A 24,564-nucleotide genomic window follows, 5' to 3' on the forward strand; every position below is an offset into this window, starting at 1 on the left:
GCTGCATCACTGAATAATTCTCACATATCCCACCTTAACATTAAGCTTTTTATATCTTTTTATAGCTTTTTGAATCAACCAATTACATACATGGATCAAAAATAGAAATCCATGTATTTAAGTCGCAGAATTGTTTTTTTCTTCAATTTCATATGTTTTGAGTTAAATAAACTAAATAAGACAATTGAATTCCAGCCATGTAAACTTGGATACTATGGAGATAATGTTGTGTATCTGAAAGAATAGCAGCCACATCCCTCTAAGCATTAAATCCAGGCCAGTGAGGGCACAGAGGCCGTCTCCCTGGGCAGAAGGATTGCTTATTCAGGGTTATCAGGTCGGCGCTGAGACCGTGCAGCGCCGCCCCATCAGAGGGAACCAGATTAGAAAGTAGACCACACTGTATAGCAGGAGACAGAGGCTGAAAGCAGCTCTCTTCATTAATGTGAGGACTCCGAGGGGAAACTCGGAAAAACAGACATTACCCTCAGCGTGTTTTGTATTCATGTATTCCAAATCTGAAAGCACCAACACGGACATCTGCTCGGTTCCAAGAGATGGTGAACATGACACCTACACTTAAAAGAAAATCACTCGTAGTGCAAAGCTGAGTTGTACTGTGGTACTTTCTGAGAGATGGTAGTTAACTTATGCTCGACAAAACGGTAACAATTTTACATCTACCGTTTGGAAGCCACGTGGATCCAAAGTGCCTTTGAAGCAGATCTTTTTTAATTGTAGTGGTGTTAGTGTCACTCTCATGCATACATTTGCTCAAACTGGATTTTCGCCATTTTGGAAATGGTGAAGATGCTCAGCGCTGATAACTGGAAGTTTGTTGTTTGGTTGTTCAACAAATTAACTTCATGTATTTTTTTAGGATCGCCATCAGACAGTTGCTTCCCGTCCCCGGGGTCCACCGTGATTGCCAGTACTCCACCTAGATTTACTGAAGATTTGCATCTCCCTGTAGGGAGGCAAGATTTTAGAAACAATTTCATGATGGATCACATTGGAATTTTGCACTTTAATAAAAGATACTTCACTGCTGAAAAATATACATTTGAGTTCTTTTAAATTAAAGGCATTAAAAGGAGGAGAGAATCTAAATGGATACAAATCGCTGCTTTATGACTGACAGCAGTTCCGGATATTCTGCCTGAAATTAAACATCTGGAAAAGACCGATGTCAAATCTACAGAAGAGTTTTAGGGCCAGACAGTAGGAGATAAATGAAAAGATTTGTATTTTGTATTTCTAGAATAATGTCAAAATGTCGGTGATTAGGTGGATTGTAGAGAAGAAAGCTAAACTCTCAGCACACGATTTTTGTTTGTTTAATCTTGAGAAAAAAATTAAATTGTTGAGGATAATAAAAATACCATTTTTCATTATAAATTCAAATATTGAAAATCAAGTTAACATTTTGAGAATAAACACGAAATGTCAAGAATATACGTTTTAAGGATAAATCAAACTACTCGTGTTACTAAATCTAAAATCCTATAAAATAAAAACTCTACACCTTCCTTCTCTCATTCTCTCTCTTCTCCCCTGATGCCCAGGTTATGGCATGATGACCGACGGCACCACGACGTTCGTCAACGCCTCCGCCTGCACCGTCAACTTCCTGCCCATGAACGCGCCCATCGTCTTTGACCTCCCGAACCCCGGGAGGACCACATGACTAGAGGAGGCCGGCCCTAAAACGCCTGCCGCCAATCAGGAGAAAGTTGCCAAAAAAGGCAGGTGAGGGTCGGCGGTGCAGAATCTGTAAATACAAGACAGGTGTGTGTGTGTGTGTGTGTGTGTGTGCGTTTGTTCAGCACGACGTACGCCGTACATGCCTGGAGACGGAGCGGACCAAAGGGAGGGGACCCTTCTTTTTTGCTGTTATTGTTATTTCATGTGCCATCATTTCTTCATCCAAGTCTCAAAGCAGACACGTGGACGAGCGGAGAGACGCTTTTAATTGCTAACAGAACTCTGTCTTCTTACTGCACTCAGTCTTCTTACTGCACTCTGTCCTCTTACTGCACGGACAATCTGACGTGAGAGAGACAGAGCACCGACGTCCCGGTTGTTCTTCACTAAATAAACTGAATTAAAACACTCAGCGCCTCGGCTACTTTTTTGCTGAGCCGCAACTCAACAGCAGCGACGTTACGTCTGAACCCCTCTCCCGACGGGATTTATCAGAACTTTTCTCCCCCTTCCCTTTATCTTCCTACTGTTTTTCTCCCGTCCTCGGGCCCAGAGAATGATGGATTTTTTATTTATTTTTTTCAAAGCAAGTGTGTGAGGGCAGCAAGAGGTCTCAGCCAGGGGCGGTGTGAGAGTCGGGGTGTCCGCCATGTTGACACCGCTCCCCCTGGGCCTCATTAAACCCTCGTAAGCCTCTTAACCGAGCCGAGAGGAGCACGCGGAGGAAACCACACGTGGCACTTCCCCTTTCTCCCCTCTCTACTCCTCTTTCCAAGTAGCTTTTCCCTTTCACATCTTCTTCCTGTCTTATTTTTGTTCCCTTCCTCTCTATCATCCACGCTGCGAAGGATTAGCCCGGCTTGTTGGCTGCGGCTGAGAGGGCAGGCTTTTTGGACATGTGCTACATGCTAGCGCTACTCCTGGACAGTCAAACTGGTGGTTGTTTTCAGGGCCTTTTCACCCTTTTCCAAGAGGAGTAAAGCTGTAACTACATGTACTGTAACTGGTTTGATGTAAATGTTCTCTGTCAATGTAAAGACAAAAAAAAAACGTTTTTCTCAAAGATTTCCAAGCTGTTGCAAGCTTTAAAAAAATATTAATATTTGTAGTTGTTACATTTTCTTTGGTCTATGTCTTAGTAATGTAAATGCTTATGATTCATATTTTCTTCTCCGTGAAGCGGCTCAGCCCCATTTTGGTGATTATTAACTCTTTCATGTCTCTTTGTCTGTGTTTTAAAGAAAATTTCTTTTCTTCTTTTTTTTCTAATCTGCTCTATTTTCTGAATAAGGCTGTTAACAGAAAGAGTATAAATGTGCTTAGCATAACAAGACTACATTACACTTTGATCTCGCTGCTCTCGACATTATGTCTGAAGCGCTTCCCGGGTCTGTAGCCACTCTCGCTGCCGCCGCACATCATTCATTGTGCCAGATAATGTCTTAATGTTTCCAAATCGGAAAATAGAAGGAAAGACGCAGCAGAATAACTCACCAATAAAACCAGTGTGTGTTTGTGTGTATAATGGTAGGAGGTGCACGTAAAACTACGTGGAGCAGGTTGAGTTTTAGGCCCTAATTATAGGACATTGTGGCTAATCGTCACTTCTTCAAGGGGCAGGTTTAGGGTTGGGTTTAGTATTAAGATTAAGTTTAAGGTACGGTGCACATAGAGTAGGTCTCTGTAGCTTAATCAAACTCAAAGCCAATAGAGAAATTATATTTGCCAATTTGGCAACGCGTGCATCTGGAGCTAAATAGAAGATGTTCTAGTCTACAGATGCTGGTCTGCCAGTTGAGGTGTCTGATAACATAGTCACTTAAGATAAAAACAACAATGATAAACAGTATAAATAGAAATTTAGAAACTTTGGATAAACAACAAAAAATCGAGGGATAGTACCACCTACAGTGGGGTGATTGTAGAGAGCCTGTACAGACACTATATGTCCAATAATATCTGACCCACGCAATCATAATGATAAAACCATAATATACCACTGATGGATTCTTCACATAAAGAAGTAAATTTGTTACCTCGGTCGAGAAGGTTATGTTTTCCAGGTAAAAATGTATGTCATGTCAAACTGCTGCTTTGAGTCATCTTATAGTTATCTTATGGGACATAAAAATTGTTCTTAGTCCACAATTCTGGTAGTGTCACTACATTATAGGGCTTCAATTCTGGAAATGGTCACGATAAAAACTTACATGGTACATATGACACATCTATTTCCTGTAGATCTTTTACACTAAAAGCCTATTAAAGAAACTTGGAGGGTGTTTAATAATATATGACAATATCACATAGGTAAGAACCCTCTCTGCTCAACACTTTAGATATTTATAGGAAACAGTTGCACCATTTTCTCAGTCGAAGGTCCTACTCCACGTACTGGTTGTGTTGGATCAGAAGAATAAATCCCGGCACAATCTATCATTAAAATTCAACATTCTAGGCACAGAGAGGAGAGACTTAAGATCAGGATCAGGAGTAGTAGTCTGGATGTAGCAAAGGATGGTGTGCACGCCCAACATAGGGTGTGAATGTGCGTCTCTGTAAGTGTGTTTAATGCAAATAATAAGAGTGTAAAAGAAGAGGGAGTGCTCAGACTCATCGTTTAAAACACAAACTTAATTAACGTCTACAACGGAAAAATGTTCCAAGAAAGGGATAAAAGGGAACTGTTGAAAACCAAATATGGGAGCAACTTTCATCTCTCAGTTTCATGAAAAACCGCCTGTTTGGTCCGACTCTCCACTTCCAGTCCTCATTTAGACGTCTCACTTTGATGCTCCTCTGCTTCAGTAGCCGTGTTATGTGTGTTTCCTTTTTTTTTCCAAGAGAAAATAAGGAAGAAAAAAAAAAGTGCTGTACTATTTCATGATTTCTTTTCTTGAGGCATGCTTAAAGGAGTTAATGACTTCTGCTACTCAGACAATCTGCATATGAAGAGTTTTGTTCCAAAATGAGATCTGTACTGTTTGGTTGGGTTTAGGGGAGGCACCCATGATGAATGATTGACAGCTAAAACTTGAAAGCAGAATGTGATGGTATTTTTTTTAATAAAGCATCGTTTGTGTCCTTGGGAACATTTCTACTGGCCAGATACGTTAACGCTACCAGACGGTTATGAACTTCAGGTCTTTTTTTTTATGGACTTATAGCATTTTGGAATGGAAGTGTTCATATGGTATTGTATTTTGCCTTTGTTGTTTGGGACATTTTTTTAAACTGTAAAACAGGAAAATGAAAACCCAACAACTGCAAAAAAAAAAAAAAAATGTAACTGTGTTGGTCCTGGAGACGACTCTAAAATGTAAAGTACCTCTCTTTCTGAAAAACCACATGGATTCTGCTGGTTGTGAGAGATTATTCACCGATTGAATAAAACCTTATCTGTGACTGCTGGATCATGCTTCTCTTACTTCCTCTTTTGTCTTTCCCCCATCCTTTATTTCTCGTTCTCCAGAGAACCAAAATTAGAGGTGGCGAGGAAACTTTTCCCATCCTGTTTTTTTCTCTTCTCTTTTGTTCCAAATCAAAAGGTATCTGTGTCTCGTATCAATTATAGAGCCCAGAGCAGCAAGTTAATTTCCAGTATAAACCCTTGCCGCTCCGTCTCTGTCTCCCATTTTGCTCCGCAGGTCTTCCACACCTCTGCACATTCTAATGAGAACCCTCGTTCAAATAATTACATTAGTAATCCCAGGGGGAGACTGGGTAATTTATTCGCGGATGGCTTTTTTTACTTTGCCATTAATACAACTAGCTTTCATATATTCCTGTCTTCCTCTAGCTCCATCCCTCTCTCGTTTTTTCTCTCCCTCTGCCTTTCTAACCATCGATGCTAAGCTCTTTCTCTCAGCTCTGATCATCCCTTTTTTCCGTTTCCATCTGCTCGTGCGTCTCTCAGCTCCCCTCAGATAATGACTCCCAGCTCTCTCCATGTTTCCTCTCCTTCTCTGAGAGCCGCTGTAGCATCTTTCTGCTGCGGCAGCGCCTTTCTTTAAATGAATGACAGACGTCCCCTCCGTCTCCTTGTCATCCATCTCACTTCACACTTCCCATGTGAACAAAAGATGTGCCCGGTCCTTCCCGCCGTATGCATTGTTAAAAACAGAATGAAAAAAGCACTTTATTTGATTGGCTTTTGAACACAAATCAGTGTCAAAGAGGAGTGCGGGAGAGAGGAGAGAACACACTTAAATCGTTCATCAGTCCCTTCTTGTTCATCTTTAGTTTTTTTTTGTCTCCGAATTTTTCGTCGTCAAGTCCCTTGATGGATCAATTTGTCAAATTAGTGGAAGATCAAATTTGAATTTTTGTTGTGAAGGCCAGAAAAACCCACCAAGACGCCCCAACGCTTCCCTGTTAGTTTAGGAATTTAAGATCATTGTGCACACACATGTATTATTAAAGAATATGCACAAAGCTGCAGTTAGTAACTTTAATAAAAATGATAATTATCATATTTGCAAAAAAAAACAAATGACATTATTATCCGAGACAGATAATCTGTAAAAATAAAAAGCTCTTCTTAGAGCTCCTAATGGCATTAGAAAGATTGCACCGCACCCGAATAAAAAAAAGCTAATCAGAACCGAGGAGCAGCTGTCAATCGATTAAATAAAAATAAAAATCTTGTTACTGCATCGCCTATTTCTCTCCCCAAATGTTCTCTGAAACATGTTCTAGTGTACTATTCAGCTGTAAAATGAGAAAGTTGTCTCTAGAAAGTGGGCGGTGCTTAGTTTTTCCATTTTCAAGATGGTCAGTGGAACAGATCCCGCCATGTTTTCACTCAGCTGTGCTACGCTAGTCGCTCAATGAAAGGCATACATTAAAAGATCAAGCTGTAGAGCAATCAAATTTAGATCAAATTAAAAATATATATATAAATTTTAAATATATTTTAAAACCCAGCTCTAAATGTTGTAGAGGTTTTCAGGGGAAGCCAATTTGAGGTGCTCGCTTTCTTAGCTTATGTTCTACATTGCACATACTACCATACAACTTGTTTGCTGTTAAATATAATAACCACAAAGGCAACCAAACACTACCACTGTGGCCCGTCCTGAGTGGAGGTCAGTGAAGAAAGGCCCACAGGAAGTTGTTGTAGCAGATCCTCCCTGTGGTGTTGGCATCGAGGTAAGAGCTGAGGTGGAAGAACTCCTCCTCCGACAGTTTGACGCTGAAGTGCCGCAGCACCTGCCAACAGACAACGGCCAAAGTTATGTGTGTGTGTGTGTGTGTGTGTGTGTGTTAGGTTGAGGGGTTTAGGAGATGTCATTGCTAACCAGCTTGCTAATTGTTTCTATCGATTAGCAGTGGATTGTACAGCTTGTGAATGGCAGGGACAATAAAACAGGAATGTCAGCTGCTGTTCTCCTGGGCCGAAACGTCGGTGTGGTCTTGCTGCAACCTTCAGCTTAATTAAACAATTAAAATTACTGATTGGTTGTCAAGTGAACAGGTGTGTGTGTGTGCATGTCTTTGCAAGCTTGCAAGTTTGAGCTCCATGGATTTTCAGTCACTCTCCTTCAGACATTTTGATGAGGGACGCAAGCGGAGCTGCATCAATAATTCAGAAAGAACGTCTGGCAGGAACCCCTACCTTCCTGAAGTCTTGTGCGGGGACACTTCCGGTCCGGGCCGGGTCATATGTCAGGAAGTGGCGGCGGACAGCGGTCCAGGAGAAGTGGACCGCCTCGCGGATCCTCAGCATGACCGCCACGCAGTCCTTGCTCAGAAACCCCGGGCCCGTCTGAAACCACACGGGATCACCGTCAGACCCCCGGACAGAAGGAAAGGAACAAACGGGAAAGAAAACAACACATAAAGGTGAGAGCACCCACATGATCGGTATCGCTTCGCTTCTTCACGAGCTGAAAACAAAGTGTTTTTGTGTCTGTGATCTCGCGCGTAGACACACCATCGAATCAGATAAGATGCAGGGGGTCTCGATTTTACACAGATGGTCGGTTTCTGGTCGAGACAATGCAGGTCTGTGATTCCATAGTTGGTTTGGAAAGGTTGCAGCTCATGGGTTGCCAGATTAGGCCCTCACCCACGCGCTCCACTGTAGCTCCGGGGCCCGGCTTAGTCGCTCAGCGGGAGTCCTTTTAGATCGTGCCCACCCGTGTGTCATTGTTCAAAGCTTCATATACTCCTCCCCATGCCAAGAAAAAAGGCCCCGCGATGCACCAAAACTTGCCCAGTTTGCTTGTCTTGGGAGGCGATAGTCGAGAGCCTGGGGGTGGGAGGTCCCCGCTGAGTTTACACAATCTGGCAACCCCGCCGTCGCCCATCACCACCACCCCCTCCGCATTCCAGAGCCACCCACCCACTTCACTGTAACCTAGCGTATACTCGCAGCCAATAAAACTACAATAGATCAGACGTTAAACGCAGAAAAGGAGAGGGACTAAAAAGTTAATTTGAAATGTGCTAATGTGCCGCTCAGCGTGGATATGTGAAGCTGAAAGCACAAACCCAGTGTCCCAATTTCACATTAACTCCAACTGTGATGACTGGATGCATGAGGGGAAAGCAGATTTTCCAAAGCTTACATCCAAACAAAAGTCATTTGATTTCTCAGTAGTGTACACAAAATGGAGGAAAAGCAAATGAATGACAATTAATCTGTGTCACATTGAGTGTTCATATTTAGTTTGGTACTTTTAGTCATTAATAAAGGCAATTGTAAAAGTCATCCATAATGTATTTTCATACAGAGGAGTTGAATCCTGTTTCCTAGAAATCAAAGGTGAGATAGGGCCAAAGGATGAGTGGTTTATAATCTTATCATATCATAATATTAAATTAATTTGGTACAATGCACCATTATTTGTGTCACAGAGAAAGACATACTGTAAAAACAGCAGAATAACACTTTTTTTACCAGTGCAATAGGAAGAGGAAGTTTACGGCTCCCATACAGCGTCTCGGTCTCCGCTGGTTTCAGATTTAGCAGGAAGTGACCAAGGAAGTTGTGATATAACACACGGCCCTTATTGATGATGTCAAACTTCACAGCCAGATGCTCCAACTGCTCTTGAGTCATTCGGATGCTGAGAGAGTGGAGGATTTCTGTGAGGCACAGTCAGTTATTAGCACATGTAAACAGGAAGAAGAGATAGCTCAGTAACGTGTGTGTTTGTGTGCATGTGTGTGGGGGGGGGCTACTCACCCAAGAAGGAGACGGTGCTGATGTGCCCGTCTTGCTGAGGATCTTCCTCGGTGCAGTTCTTCTGGATCTCCTTCCAGCAGCGCTGCACGGCCGCACGCAGCCTCCTCTCTGCGCCGCCCTGCAGGCTTCCTGTTCCTGGCCTCCCCGCTGAGGCAGCACGCCTGGAGGTGCCCTGGGGGGCAGACTAGGGAGGAATGACAGTTGGAGGGTTTCAGGAGAAAGGCTGCATTGAAGAAAAGTGCCGTCTTAAGTTTTGCACCAAGCAGCTGATTCTAACATCATGCGATTCATAAAGTACTTCCACTTGCAACATGTTTGAATAAAACATTGTCATCATTTGGAAACAATCTTCTCACTTTATAGTGATTCAAAAAACATACTTGATTCAAGACAAGAGTTGGAATCACCTACAAAGATGAAAACTCTGGTTTGAAATGTAGACGGTACATCATTTACATATGTAACGTAATGCTGTGCCTACAGAATTTTAAACAGCAGCTTGATGTCCGGTAAGACTGAACAGGCTTCTGCATGTAAAGCAGCGCCCCGCTCAGCTGGAACTGGTCCTTTATATTGAGAGAAAACTATTCACACACGGCGGCAAAAGGCCGCAGAAGGCAGAAGGCGACAAAAAGACAACAATGAAACAGTGAACATACTTTGAGTCTTGGTTCTGGGCTGTAATTAAAAATAACGTTGTAAGTCACTTAATGTTGGGATGTGAACAGATGTTTCTATAACCAAACAAAATCTGCAGTGTGTGTAGATATCCTTTTACTTTGTACAATAATAATACAATTATTATCAATACTTGTATTCATAGTATTGATAATAATAATATCCATAGTAATGATAATCATTCTATTTGAAATAATAATGATTACAACAACAACGAGGCAGCCATTCCATCGAATATCTCCAAAATTATAACTTAAAAAAGTGCTAAAAAAAAGGGTGAAAAAGTATAATGACGACAATAAACAGGTCTCGACTTCCTTCGGACAAAGATCATTTATCTGCATTATTTGACAGCTGCAGCGTCTTGAATAAACTTGTTTATTCTCCCCAAACAGCTGATGTACTGACTCTACAGACACAGGCAGCATGAACAGAGGCTGTCTGTGTGATTGCTGTGACTCAGGCTCCATTGATTTTTTAAATACATTTTTGCTCCTGCATCGTATTCGAGTCTGAGCACGCAGTGAGACATTCTGAACACAGAGAAAACATTTACTATATTTTGTATGAAAATTGTAAAGAATAATCTATTCGAGCAAGCAAAAATATATTCTCCGCTCAATACATTAAATTCTGAGTTTGCTGTTATCCACATAAGTGCACAATAACAACCCCTCTCATTCTCACTCTCATTATCCAACTCATGCGTCTCTCTTCTCTGTGTGCTTTTTTTAAGTCGACTAAAATTATGGCCCCCTGTAAAGTGAAGAGAGCACAGCATGAGCGAACGAGATCCTGTGATTAAGTGTCCGAGGGTCTGTAAATGCACAGAGCGAGACATTTGAATACATACAAAGGGGTGGCAGAGGTCAGTCTCCTGGATATACATCTATTTCTGTGCTCAAAATGTCTGTCGGTGCATATATACAGTGAATCTGTAGCTTCAAGACTCCTCATAGCACCATACTGTGCTTTTTTTGGGCAGCTGGTTTCTTCATGCATCACAGGCAGCACGCCTGGAGCATTCTGCAGCATTCAATAAAAAAAAAATGTAAATAAAATTCTTGGATTGACATTCATAACTGACAAGTTATGCGTTTTAAATTATGTATATATATATACATATATATATGTGTGTATATATGTGTGTATGTGTATATATATATATATATATATATATATATATATATATATATATATATATATATATATATATATATATATATATATATATATATATATATATATAGACACACACACACACACACAGTAGGTTTGATGGAGGATAACGGCCCATCTCGTCAGGTGCTGTACCTGAGCGCGTTGGAGAGTGCCACTTGCGGTTTCTGTGCAACTCCGTTTTGTTGCTGAGACTGTTGCTTTGGACTCAGAGGAAGCCGACGGGTCGCTGTCGGTGTGATGCCCTGCTACCCTCCGGCCCAGTGCACCAAAGCGCTTCAGGAACTCTCCGTACCGAAGCTTCCTCTGCTCATTCACAGGCATCTGACTCCACACACACTCGAACTGAGAAGCGGAAGGAGACATGTACAGAACTTGAAACGTGCACTCAGTTGGAAGCAGATCCTCTCTCCCCTCCCAAACAATTGAAGACTCAATTGTCCCTCCCATACAGTTGAAGGTAGAAGATAACGAAAACCGTGATGTAATTATCTCATATCGTGCCTAACTTTAGAGGATCTTAACATGATGGGAATAGAATTAATCTCTGCAGATGCGCCGGTTCAAAACGAGACCAAACTTGTCACTATTGCGACAAAGACTGTATGTGGGCTGCAACAGTCGATAAAAAAGCCTTGTTTTTAGCCTTTTTTATTAAATAACCAACACATCAAAGTTAAGTAAAAAAAACTTAACTTTGATGTGTCGGTTATTCTTGTGGTATTTGTCCCACCCACCCTCAATTGTAATAGGACGGCTGGGTAAAAGTAACAGTAATAAATAATAATAAAATAAATCTAAATGTTTCTATTCGTGACCAGAAAAAAACGGTAATTGGTCAACGCAGACGAGATCCTTTGTTGCAAAGTGTAAATGTGTGGAGCCCCAATTGCAAAGAAAAAAGCTTTCAGTGGTAAATGAGCACAAACAAAATATTAGGTTGATGGATCATGAATTATGTGAGATGTCATGGACAGACAGACAGACGCACGTACATATCCAACGCATGATCTCCCAACAGGTCTACGGTGGAGAGAATAATCATCTGCACTGGAGGGGACTGGAACCCCAAAGAGAGTTAAACACAGCACAGTAAATTGGCTTTACAGATGACTAGCTTTCTCACACCGTCAATAATTATCAGAAAAGATAAATTATATTTTGATTAGAATAATTAAAGAAAACATATCGGACTGAAAGAATGGAACTGGCAAATGCACTGAAACTCAGACTCCTCTTCTCATTTGTAACCATGGACTGATGCCAGCGTGTGTTTCAGCTTGAAAGCACAGGAGAGTTGTTAGAAATGTGTGTGTTCTCTTGAATCTCTCTTTGAATTTAAATGTACTTGAATATAAGTACAGCAGGTATATACTAGAAGTATACATATTCATCTGACTTTACCTGATCATTTGTGAGTTTCAGACAGTGGCGACCACACAGTTGTCTGAACTTCTCTTTGGAGATGGTGGTGCTGTTAGAGGGGTCCAGATCCATCAGGTCTCTGGTGATTTCATACAAGTGACCTGAGACGGTTTCCTGGATCTGCTGCAGATGCTCTGTGACCTCGGAGGTCTTCGTAGGGATAGGGGATCTGGTCTTACTCAGACACCTCTCTGTCGTCTAAGATAAATAATAATACAATTTGTTTATTTTGCTAGCTTTCTGAGATAAGGTTAGCCTAGCTTAGCATAACAAGGTTAATGGTGTGTTCACACTAAATGAGAAGCAAATTTCCACACAAACGTGCCAGGCGACGTGTATTACACAGCGCTAGTCATGCGAATAGGCAAAAATTGCCGTAATTGGCTGTGTCGCTCCAGCCTATCAGCGTTGACATTCTTCTTTGGTCACTGTTGTTGAATCAGACATGGAGAGAAAGTCATTGGAGCCCTCATTGTCCACCCAGAGCTCTTATATTTGCCCAGAGACCAAAATAATGTTACTGCCGTATTCATGCCTAATTTAGATGATGTTATTTAGAGTATTGATGAAGCAGTGACAATGTTAGCATAGCATGGTACCAAACGATCCTCTGCAGCATATTTTGTGCGACAGCAATAAACACAAATCATCATGCGGTCAAAAATTGCTTTGTGTTTGGTGTAAACACCAGAGTCTATAACCATAATTGTAGCTTTTCGAGACTATAACTTGGGCACATCAGTTCTGCGTCAACATGCTAATATGGTCTCAATGACAATGCGATCATGCTAAGCAGGCGTAATGGTGTCCATGTTCACCATGTTCGCATCTTTGGAAATAAAGTATAAAAGCCTATTTCCAAAACAATGTTAAACTCTCCGTTTAAGCATTTTTGAAAACAGTGTCTCTTACCAGTGGGCTCTGTGATTGAAACTTGTTGAGGAAGTCCTTCCAGTTAACAGTGGCGTTCTCCCGGTCCAGCTGCAGTTTGGTCAGCATGTATCTGTACTGTTTGTCCGACAGGTGGGCACAAAAGTTCTCCAGCACCTGACGGAAATCCAGAGCTTTGACCGTCCCCGTCCCGCTCTGGTCAAAGGCCACGAACGCCTGGAGAACGGACAGCCACAGGAGAGTGATCAGCGGAGGAATTGAAAAGAGAAAAATGAAGTATGTTCAAACTTCACCTTATACAAATTAGATGCTGAGGCAGCAACTAGTTCTCGCAGCCGGGCCAGAGCCACATCTGGACTGAGGCTGTCCAAGGACTCGATCTGGCGCACGGCGTCAGGAGAAGCAGGGGGGCGCTCACACGTCTTCTCTGCTCTATGGTCAAACGCAGACAGGAAATACAGGTAAGCTAGCCTCTTATCCAGTTATCATCAATGGACACTTTGAGCCTAACGAGAGAGTTGGGTTTACACTGAATGATTTAAACTACCAGCTGCAGGTTTTGGCCACGCAGGTATTTTGAACGGATAACGACACATCCCAGTGGATAAATCCTGCAGAGACACTGGGACCTTTTCTCCAGCGAGGGTGGCATTTATTTAATTTTTTGAGTGATATTTTCAGCTCTTGAATAGGTAGCAATGCCTTTTGGTACATACATTGATAGTCCTAATATAATGTCCTGTGATAAATTGTGATCCCTGACTTTTGAAGTCAAAATCTTCATTTGTCATGGACACATGCAAAACTAATGCCCGAATGATCAGCCTCAATAATTAGCTAAGTTTACAATGCTAACATGCTTTAAGTTACCACAAAGAACTTTGTTTTTACTTTTGACTTTTTAAATTAAACCTCAATTAAATACTCATGCTATAATAACACTAATACCTCTAAATTATCTTCAAACGTAAATGAGACCGTCTGTGAGAAGATTGTCTATTTCCATTGTTATTTTTAAGGTCCGATACCCTGCAACATCAGACTAAATGATTCGCGGGTTCACCAGAATCTCCTTCAGACTACAATTGGGCCTGTGGCAGCTGCCAGTCCACACAAATTAAATAAACATTTGGAAACTCTTCACAAGTCAAGTGGAGCATTTGTGAGACATCTGAAGACAAATATTTTTCCACTCATAGAATTTGAAACTTTGTTTTCACAAAGCTTTAAAACTTAAACTTAACTTAATTAAAGCTTTTATTTCTTATTTTTTCCAAAAGTCAGTTTTTATTTTAAAAAGGACATTTGCATGCTTTTAAAAAAACAAAACAATAATTGTCTATACTATTTTACTTTTGACGTAAACATTGTGAAGCCCCTACCACTGTCTTGAAGGCTGTCCTGACTGATCAGAGGTCAATTCTGATGGTGGGGGGTCAGCTGATGAGGCTCAACCGAGCCTTTCAGAGTAGAAAAGCGGTTCATTCTGTCTCTCCCTTCCTACGGCTGACACCCAGCATTACTTGCTTCTGCTTTTGCACCTTCAACACCTCTATAGCACACATGACACATCCACGCAGTGCTTTCACTGCTGATCGGCCCACTCCATTATTTGTTCAGTGTTAAACTTTGTTAAATAAACTGTATATTTCAAGTGAATTCCTTGTGGGAAGTCCTTACTTGACAAAGTCCCTGAGCCAGTGTGTAATAACTTTTACTACCCTCTCACCTTTCAGGATCCATGCCTTCTCAAACTAACAAGCTCAATACCTGCTATCAATTACATCTCAAGGATGCGCATGCTACCTACCTTAACAGCTAAATAGCAAGCTTATGAGCTTGAAATTTTGTTCAGCATCAAAGTGCAGTAAAGTGGTTGGAGTTTTGCTATCTGACATGATCCAGACTAGTCCTTAAACAACACATTGGGTTTCATGCCATAATGGTACATAAAAAACTTCAAGTTCACGATTGAGAATTCGGGTCGTAAAACCTCTTTAGCCCCAGCCATTTTGTGGCGAAAACTGTGAATGGTTTCTATCCCATACTAAATAGTGATTTTGAATTACTTTAAAAGGTTTAATATACAGAAAATCCTTGTGGGACTAGTATCGTGGGACACATGTTACTGGTACAGACAGACGTGCTATATATATATGTATATATATATATATATATATATATATATATATATATATATATATATATATATGTGTATGTATGTATATTTATATATGTATTTATATATATATATATATATATATATATATATATGTGTATGTATATTTATATATGTATTTATATATATATATATATATGTATGTATGTATGTATGTATATTTATATATGTATTTATATATATATGTATGTATATTTATATAGATATATATCTATATATATATATGTATATTTATATAGATATATATCTATATATATCTATATATATATGTATATTTACATAGATATATATCTATAGATATATATATATATCTATAGATATATATATATATATATATAGATATACATATACATATATAATTTTAATCTTCTAGGATGTATTTTCTTATTTAAACTATGTGTCCGAATGCTTGTTTTAATATTATGTGTTAACAGTATCTCTGCAGTTTGGCTTTGATTAAGTGAAGTTAAGAATTTTTAATAATTAATTTAGTGCAAATTTTTTAAGCCATGTGTCCGATCAGCTGACACTGAAAATGCCATAACTTCTTCTGTGGTATTTGAACGTGCCTCACATCACTTCTGCTGGCCGGCAGCTGCAGGAGGAGACACGGGTAAAGACACCAAGCAAAGCCCTGTGAAATATTGTTTCTGAAATAAGTAAGTCATTTTTCACTTTTTTTGCTGGTGGTTGATAACTTGGCTTGCTTGATCTGAAGTACTAGCCAGCTGACACACAGCTGATGGTTATCATGTGAGGTACTTTGCAGTATCACTTTAAGGATTTGGTATTGGAAGGGTTATTCTTTGAACAATAACTTGCTCTTCTGACCTGCATAAATGAAAGAGAATGGATGGATGGATTATCTAAAATTTCTCGTAGTACTCTTTGCATACTTAATACACTCCAGTGATGCTGAATTAGAGTTCACCGGTCTGTCTGCATTCTGCTGGACTACAGCTTGGTTCAGCTTTTGGCTTCGAGCTCCGAGTTTCTCTTCATGGAAAAAGCCCAGCTTTTCCATGAAGTCACAAGCTGCCACATGGCCCCGCCCATCCGGGTCATACCTGTCAAAATGGAGTTGAAAATTGTGGCTGGACAAACAGGAGCACTTCACTGCATAATGTTATGATAGTGAATCCTCTACTGGGTATCTCTTACCTCGACCAAAGCTGATCAAATTCGTCGGCTCTCATGGGAAGAGCATAGGTGAAGAGGAGTCCCCTCAAGCTTTTTTTATGGATGCAACTCTGGCCGTCTGCATCAAACTGGCACAGCACCTGAAGTGAAAAAGAGGAATAGGTACAGATTCTTTGCATCATGCAATTCATCATTTGATATGTGCTTCCTGTGAGTTTTGCTGACTTTTGACATATCTGGCCATTTGTAGCGGGCTTCACAGGCCAGGAGTTCATGGAGCTGGTCTTGTCTAAAGAGAGACAGAAAAACAAAAGCACACTCGAGTCAACTTTCCTGAAAATGACAGAGCGTCAATAATAATGACCATAACACTCACATGGTTGCGGTTTGTGGCCCTTGTTTACGTTTGCCATTATTTTTAACAACGTCGACAAATTCTGCGTAGTTGAGGTTGCCCCCGGGATGCAGGCCGATAACATCCAGCAGCCGCCGGTACTCTGCCTCTATGCAGAAAAATCCCAGGGTGCTGAACAGTGCCTCAAAATCATGGCAGTTGACCACGCCTTTACGTTTCCTGTCCATCAGTCGGAACGCTGTGAGGTTGTCCTGATGGGGAAGGTTCAGGTTATCAGATGAGAGACATTTATTGATTGAAGAATATGTATTATGTGTACTGTTGGGATCGTTTGCATTCACATGCGAAAAAGGAATTCCCTGCTTAGAGTTTTCACATTCCAAGAAAGTAAAGCGAGCGAGAAAGAGGCGTATAACTTTAAACATAGCAGTTCCGTTTGGGCTAGAAATGCTTCAAGACACAAGTCAAGTTCTTATGTCTTGCTTTCCACCTGCTGAATAAAGTGAAAGTGGTTAGCTCCGAAGTTAGCGACAACTTCAGCCTTGAAGTTCACCAGACCCTTTCCCCCCCTCAAAAAAGACACTTGGCCACCGGGCCTAATAACTTTACTTGCTGAAACCCTGTTCTTGCTCATCTCTGTATGTAAGCACCACCTCTAGATCAGCGGAAAAGCATGAAACCATTCGTCACGATATGCATGTGCACTATCAGGGGATGAACAAAATGGCACCTTTGACGACTCCTGCCAATGTCAATCTACATCTCATGTTTTCCAAATATCTGGTGGCACGGGATCAATACAGCCAGCGAGTTAATGTCATTTAACGCCATTTTGTGGCGGAGAACGCATTGAACGCAATTTTAGGCACGTTGTTAATATTGTGAATTCAATCCAAACTAATACAAAATATCATGGTTTGGGTTAAGTAAATAAAATTTCTTGCATAAATAAAACATAATACATTAGTTTAGCAGTCAACGCAAAAAAGGATAAGGTGACTTTTGGATTCACATGGGACATGAACAGCAGGCTACTGAGTTCTAGTCTTGTTTGTTTGACTCATCCATCCACCTTTCCTTCAACAACTTTGTAGCTCTTTATACTGCGCACCTAAGTTCCGGAGCTCTTATTCTGCACGTCTATCGCTGCAGCTTGAAATGACACAAGAAGAGCAAAACATCGGGAAAAGGTAAAACGTTCAAGAAATTTAGCTTGTTTGGCTGCTCCATTTATTTGGCGACACATGTGTTTACTGCTGGTAACGACAACGGGCCCTTTAACAATACAGGTTCCAGGTTTAAACCGAATAAGAATGCTCCGAGCAAATCTGCACGCCATCCCCTCTGCTATCTTTACATACCAGTGCTGTTACCTGTGATGGAGTTGTCATTGCTCTCAGATACTGCACGTTGCTGCAGTGGACACATATACAAAGAGCACACAGGAAGGCGGGTCTCGAAGACGTCTCTTTGTTAAAAACTCACAAAGGCTTCATGTACATCATTATTGTTGTTGTTTAGCTTCTCTCTGCTTCGTCATTCTCTGCCTTTCTCGTAGGCCGAATGTTTTTGAAGGAGGCAGAAGAGGAAGTCTACAAGTCCCAATTAATTTTGAGACGATTTATCATTTTGCTTTGAGATTCTGTAAATATTCGATTCACTTTGTGTAAGAAGTTCGTGTTTGGAGTTGTTGCCTTTCCACACAGCTCCATGGTCAAATCTCCAAGTACACTCATATTGGTATCTGTTTAATACTTTTATTCTTAATTGTCAGCATCAAACTCCTTCATTTCCTGTCGTGTCTCATATAAAAACATGAAATTCAAAAGAAAATGCCAGGCATAAATAGTGCCAAAATGGCTTTTGATGTTATTAAAATCTTAGGGAATATAACTTTTTTTTTAAGTGTAGGCTATTCACATCCTTCTTTTTTAATTGAAATTGCAGGTGAATACGTTGCTGATTAGCATTTCCTATGAACACCTTCCTCACCCCATGGATGATCTTGATCCTGGTCTTCATGCCTGCCAGGCACTGCTCAGCGAGCAGGGGGGCGACCTCGTCCTTCTCACCACAACCCTCGGACTGCTGCCTCCTGCCTCTGGCTGTGGCCTCTACAGAAACCATCGGGGGAAGCAGACGTTAAATCACACAACTTTGGATTTTTGACCTTTTAATCAGGCACATAACTCAATTTACCGTCTTTGTGAGAGAATTATACCCAACAAATTGGAATTTTTGCTCCATTTTGTGAATTAATTTGTGTTTTTTTCAGCACTCTGCAGAATGCCCTTCATGTCTTCAAGCATACTGGACATTTACACTGCCTGACCTAATTTACATTTAATTAGAAGCACACTTGTATTCTAAATCCAAGAAACTTGCAAACATGACTAACTTTACATCCTAGCTTTGTTTGATGATTCTTCTCTTTTTTGTTGTTGTTCGTTATACTGTATTTTTGAGGGTTGGGGGGAGAGGGGGAGGGGGGTTGTTTAGTGACTACAAATTAGAGCGATGCCCTGCTGCTCTGTTTTCTGCTTCCAAAGCATATAATTAGCCCAAACAAGCAGAAATGAGTGTGATTCTGAGTCTGTGTGCTTCTCCGCTCTGCTAATGAGAGACGAGGAGGCTCACTGTTACTCTATTTATAATCCGGGATGATTTCTCCAACGGCTCATGTGCTAAGAAAGACATAATTTCACAGGAAGCAGGGGGCTTATGTTTGATCACCGTGGGTGGGGTAGGAGTCGGGATGCGAGGCAAGATGGAGTGGATGGGGACGGGAGCCGAGTGAGGAGCAGGAAGGGATTTTGAAAATCTCTATTTAAGCATTGAAAACCCTGCCATGCAGAACTGATGGGATTTCTGATGCCGCTGGTCAAGATGTTCTGGCTGCCGTTCTTCTGTCTCACCCTCATACTTCACCAGGAATGCCGAGCGCTCGATCCGTCCGTCCCTGAAGCCCAGCTGCTCTGTGAACTCATGGAAATTCTTGTCGTCCAAGATGACCCAGCTGTCCTCTAGTATCTGAGGGACAAAGAGAGAAAAGCAGGACCAGTTTGCATTGACTTTTAGGAATCAGAACCAGACTCATTACAACAGAGTACACAAGGAAATTGTAGCTGTATCTTTCATTGATGATCTATGGAAGAATTAAAATGCAGAAATGTATTTATAAAGCAAGGAATTTCTGGATGTGTATCTGTGTGTCCTTTGCATATGTGAAGAGTGAAAGAGGTCTATCAACTCAATGTACTTTAATTTACTTAACATTTAGATGGAGCTTTCAATTAGTATAAGATGCTGCATAGTTCATGAATAATATATATATATATATATATATATATATATATATATATATATATATATATATATATATATATATATATATTTGCAATTTGTTACAGTGTCATCTACAATTTAGTACAATGTTTTCATAACAGACATGTAAAATCATCTTCTCACAGAAGCTAAAAAAATTGTTTGAGATGGATGTCTTCAGAAGGAACGAAAGGGGTAAAAATAACAGCAATGGACAGGAGGGAAGTCATATTCTAATGATATATGGATTAATACATTGGTGGTTTTGCACTCTGGGGTTTGTTGAAAATTAGGAGAAAATCACTAGAAAATTTCGCAAGAAATTTTGAAAGTGTGGCTACTACTGCCGTAAGACGTCGCAATATATAGCTTTTGTTTATGACGCCCGTCTCTCTTCCAAAACACTTGAGTTGGTTTGTTTGTTAAACTGATTGGCTGATATGAAGCACCTGTGTGCTTCATATCAGCCTGTGGACTTAAGGAAATAAACTACTGAACGTACTGAACACACGCAAACGTATACGAAATATCATACGACCTTATTAATGATCACAGTGTTGACAACTACACAATATAAAACACACATAAACTTCTGTGTGTGTGTGTGTGTGTGTGTGTCTTTGTGTGTGTCTGTGTGTGTGTGTGTCTGTTTGTGTGTGTGTGTGTACGTGTGTCTGTTTGTGTGTCTGTGTGTGTGAGACAAACATAGAGAGAGACAGAAGTCATTTGTGTTGTGTGTGCGTGTGTAAGTGTCTTTGTGTCTGTTAAACTGCCCTAAAGAGAACACCTGTGGGTTGCTAGATCAAAGGTTGCCATAGTGATGACTTCAAAGGTCTTTAGTTACACAGATTTCAATGGAGGTAATGCTGGGGAACACCTATCCAAAAATCCCTCAAAAAAGATACTTTAAAAGTTCCTATTGCTTCGATATCGCATATAGAGCGTTAGGAAGACTTGATTAACAGATACTGTGACTGGCGAGTCTATACGATAAAACTTGTGTCTGTACGGGCGATTTACAAATCAGGTACGAGCTTCAGGGGAGACGTGGCTTTGGAGGGAGATTTAACATGGTGGCGGATGGCAGAGCGAGGTGGACTTGCTCTTATAATTAGTCGGATTTTAACACGTCTGAGTCTGTTGGATTCCTATCGACCGCAGTTTGCGACAGAAGGCAAGATTTCCAACGTTTCTATCCAACAATGGTGTATGAAGAGTGAACATTGTGGGAGTAAAGACAAAATACGTTTTATTTTTTTACCAGTTTCTGTCGCTCACTCTCACTCTGTCAGTTGGTGCTCCACTCTAGCCACGAACATTTCGTGCCATACACACACCCGTGGGACAATTTTTTCGCCGTTTTTCGCATTTTCCGGGAAAACGGCCAGGCGAATCGCTTAGAAAAGTCATAGCTCACGATTCCCGTGCAAGCCGCACGTTTTGATGTCTTTTCGACACGTGCTGGCAACGCTGCGGGAGGAGTAGTGGTTCGACTATAACAAGAACTAGAAAGAGCATTTCCTGCGGAAAATGCGTTGGAATGCAAAAAGCTGAAGCTTATAGCTGAAATATTTGAAAGAAATAGCTGAATATAGCTGAACATAGTGGAATATAGCTTAAATTAGCTAAATATAGCTAAATATATTTGAAAATGAAAGAATAGCTGAATATATGTGAACATAGCTGAATATATTAATATAGCTGAAAATAGCGGAATAGATGAATATATAAATAAATAGCAAATAATTACTGAAAATATAGAAAAGGCAAAATACCTGCTGAAAAATGTTACAGTTCAAAATCATTTAATTGAACTGTTGAAAATACTTGTCGTTTAAATGTATAATTGGAAAAGTTGAAAGGAAAACTGCATCATCTAAATCAGGGGTGTCAAACATATGACGCGGCCTTCCTCGGTGTTCAGTCCAACAGAAGAAAAAAAAAAGTTGTTTTTTTTAAAATTAAAGTCAGCAACAGGTGGGATTTGAACCACTGATCCTTTGTCCTTTGCTTTTAAGAGAGACTTGCAAACCATTGATCCACAGGCACAGTTGGTGAGACACCTGATATTATTGGGTTGTAGCGTGTCTACAAAACCATCTGTTAAACTTCAGAATGTGAACGTCAGTAACGCTGTTAATCCTGACGTCTGTAACCAAAGTGACCTGCGCACACATGCGCACACACACCCACGAACGTGCACGTGACCATAGTAACATGTTAACGCGGCCGTTCACGCGTGCGCACAGCCGGTCACGCGCGCGGCCATTAAGGCGCGGGCGTACCCGTTCGCGAGCGTTTACACGCTCGGCCGTTTCACGTTAGTGGGCGTTCACGTGTGCTGCCGATAACGCGCGTGCACGGCCGTTCGTGTGCGCGATCGTTCACGCGTGTGCACTTGCACACCCATTCGCGTGTGCGCCCATTTATGTGCCTGCAGCCTGCAGATGCACAGACCAAAATTCTGCTGCTGGGGACGGACTTGCTCTCACATTTAGTCGGATTTCAACACGTCTGAATGTGTTGTATTCCTATCGACGGCAGTTTACGGCAGAAGACAAGTTTTCCCACGTTTTGAGCTATAAATTATGCCCAAAGACTATACGGTGTAGAGTACAGAGCAAGTTTAGAATATCTGTATCGCCAGGGGCCCTCGCTCTGAGTATGACAATACCCGCTCCGAGCTGCGTAATTCACACTAATGAGAAAGGCAGAAAATGTGCGGAAAAAACATAAAACGAAAACGCAGACAGTTAAAACACTATAAAAGATATAAAAAAAAGCTGAGTAATACAGTAATAGCTAAACGTTTTGTCAACATTTTAAAGGTGGAATGGTGTCTCTAGTTGAAGGCATGACAGAGCCTTTCCCTTTTGAAGTTGAAGAGTTGAAAGCGGATTTGAAGATGTTCTTCATTGGAAACCATTCATTTTTATTTTGATAAAAAGCTGAATAATTTTAAAATTTGAGAAAATATGAAAAATGTAAAAGCGTAGATTAATAGCTGAAGGTTTTGTCAACATTTAAAATGTTAAATGGTGTCTCTACCTAAACATTTGAAGAACCTGTAAACGTTTGAAGTTGAAGATGATTTTAAGATATAAAAAAAAATATAAAAAGCTTATTTTGTAAATTTGAAAAGTCAGAAATATGAAAAGTCATAGCCATCGTGTCCTTAAGTAGCCGAATATTTGAATAATTGAACTTTTTTCTGTAGTTGAAAATATGAAGGAGTAGTTAAGGTCCAAAATACAGATGGAAGAAATAGAAGAAGAAACAGTTTAATAAAGATTTGAAGAACAGTTGTAATGCTTACAGCATTCCAACTAATAACTAGAAAATTTGGCAAGACATTTTGAAAGTGTGGCTACTACTGCCATAAGACGTCGCAATATATATCTTTTGTTTATGACGCCCGTCTCTCCTCCAAAACACTTGAGTTGGTTTGTGTGTTAAACTGATTGGCTGATATGAAGCACCTGTGTGCTCTCATCGTCACAGTGACCAAATGAGAGCCAGCAGACTGATTAGAGGCAGACTGGACTGTGGACTTAAGGAAATAATCTACTGAATGTCCTGAACACACGTAAATGTATATGAAATATCATATGACCTTATTAATGATCAGTGTTGACAACTACACAATATAAAACACACATAAACGTCTGTGTGTGTGTGTCTTTGTCTGTGTGTGTGTCTGTTTGTGCGTGTGTGTGTCTGTGTGTCTGTGTGTGTGAGACGAACATAGAGAGAGACAGAAGTCATTTGTGTTGCGTATGCGTGTGTAAGTGTCTGTGTGTCTGTTAAACTGCCCTAATGAGAACACCTGTGGGTTGCTAGATCAAAGGTTGCCACAGTGATGACTTCAAAGGTCTTCAGTTACACAGATTTCAATGGAGGTAATGCTGGGGAACACACCCATGGGACAATTTTTTTCGCCGTTTTTCGCATTTTTCGGGAAAACGGCCGGGCGAATCTCTTAAAAAAGTCATAGCTCACGATTCCCGTGCAAGCCGCAGGTTTCGATGTATTTTGACGCATGTGCTGGCAACGCTGCGGGAGGAGTAGTGGTTCAACTATAAGAAGAAAAATAGCCAATAATAAGCCCGCAGGAGAACATGAAGTTGGCTTGCAGCATGGGGTCTATGACCCCATGCGGCAGAAGCCACACTTAATAATTATAAAATAATTGTGTCTGCTTCGATGGCGAGATGGTCGTGTAGCTTTTGCTCCCCACTCACCATCCGTACATCGGTCACCGACAGCGTCCCATCAGAGCCGTGGCTGATGGCCCGGATCCGGTCAGTCAGGCTGCTGTGGTTTTGCTCTATCCTGGATCTCATCCTCTGGAAGACAATGTCCAGGATGTTGCAGGTGTCTGAGCTGACCTGCAGGACGGAGGCAGGTCGCTGTCCCCTGATCGACTGCGAGGTCAACTGAGGTGTCTTGCACAGCCTGTAGGGCAGGTGGTTTGGAGTACAGAAGAGGACTGTAATA

The 24,564-nt window shown here is 40.9% G+C and overlaps 2 protein-coding genes across 2 annotated transcripts in view; one reads left to right on the forward strand and one right to left on the reverse strand.

Annotated features, from left to right (window-relative positions):
* The window catches only part of mpped1 (metallophosphoesterase domain containing 1), a 67,853-nt gene extending 62,744 nt beyond the window's left edge, over nucleotides 1–5,109 (forward strand). Inside the window, exon 7 of the mRNA XM_068586205.1 lies at nucleotides 1,566–5,109. Within this exon, the coding sequence (XP_068442306.1) occupies nucleotides 1,566–1,687 (122 nt within the window). The 3' untranslated portion in view covers nucleotides 1,688–5,109. The remainder of the gene's footprint in view (nucleotides 1–1,565) is intronic.
* A 1,031-nt stretch (nucleotides 5,110–6,140) lies between these two features.
* Nucleotides 6,141–24,564, reverse strand: part of efcab6 (EF-hand calcium binding domain 6) — a 51,070-nt gene continuing 32,646 nt past the window's right edge. Inside the window, exons 14-28 of the mRNA XM_068586206.1 lie at nucleotides 24,309–24,522; nucleotides 19,659–19,773; nucleotides 18,736–18,857; nucleotides 16,765–16,994; nucleotides 16,614–16,677; nucleotides 16,410–16,528; nucleotides 16,145–16,315; nucleotides 13,363–13,501; nucleotides 13,091–13,285; nucleotides 12,158–12,376; nucleotides 10,889–11,098; nucleotides 8,897–9,080; nucleotides 8,609–8,796; nucleotides 7,322–7,471; nucleotides 6,141–6,915 (exon numbers count right to left, since the gene is read on the reverse strand). Of these exons, the coding sequence (XP_068442307.1) occupies nucleotides 6,793–6,915; nucleotides 7,322–7,471; nucleotides 8,609–8,796; nucleotides 8,897–9,080; nucleotides 10,889–11,098; nucleotides 12,158–12,376; nucleotides 13,091–13,285; nucleotides 13,363–13,501; nucleotides 16,145–16,315; nucleotides 16,410–16,528; nucleotides 16,614–16,677; nucleotides 16,765–16,994; nucleotides 18,736–18,857; nucleotides 19,659–19,773; nucleotides 24,309–24,522 (2,443 nt within the window). The 3' untranslated portion in view covers nucleotides 6,141–6,792. The remainder of the gene's footprint in view (nucleotides 6,916–7,321; nucleotides 7,472–8,608; nucleotides 8,797–8,896; nucleotides 9,081–10,888; nucleotides 11,099–12,157; nucleotides 12,377–13,090; nucleotides 13,286–13,362; nucleotides 13,502–16,144; nucleotides 16,316–16,409; nucleotides 16,529–16,613; nucleotides 16,678–16,764; nucleotides 16,995–18,735; nucleotides 18,858–19,658; nucleotides 19,774–24,308; nucleotides 24,523–24,564) is intronic.

The sequence above is a fragment of the Clinocottus analis genome, unplaced genomic scaffold (genome assembly GCF_023055335.1).
Source record: "Clinocottus analis isolate CAN_PGR_092001 unplaced genomic scaffold, fCliAna1.0.p SCAF_20, whole genome shotgun sequence".
Classification (NCBI taxonomy): domain Eukaryota; kingdom Metazoa; phylum Chordata; class Actinopteri; order Perciformes; family Cottidae; genus Clinocottus; species Clinocottus analis.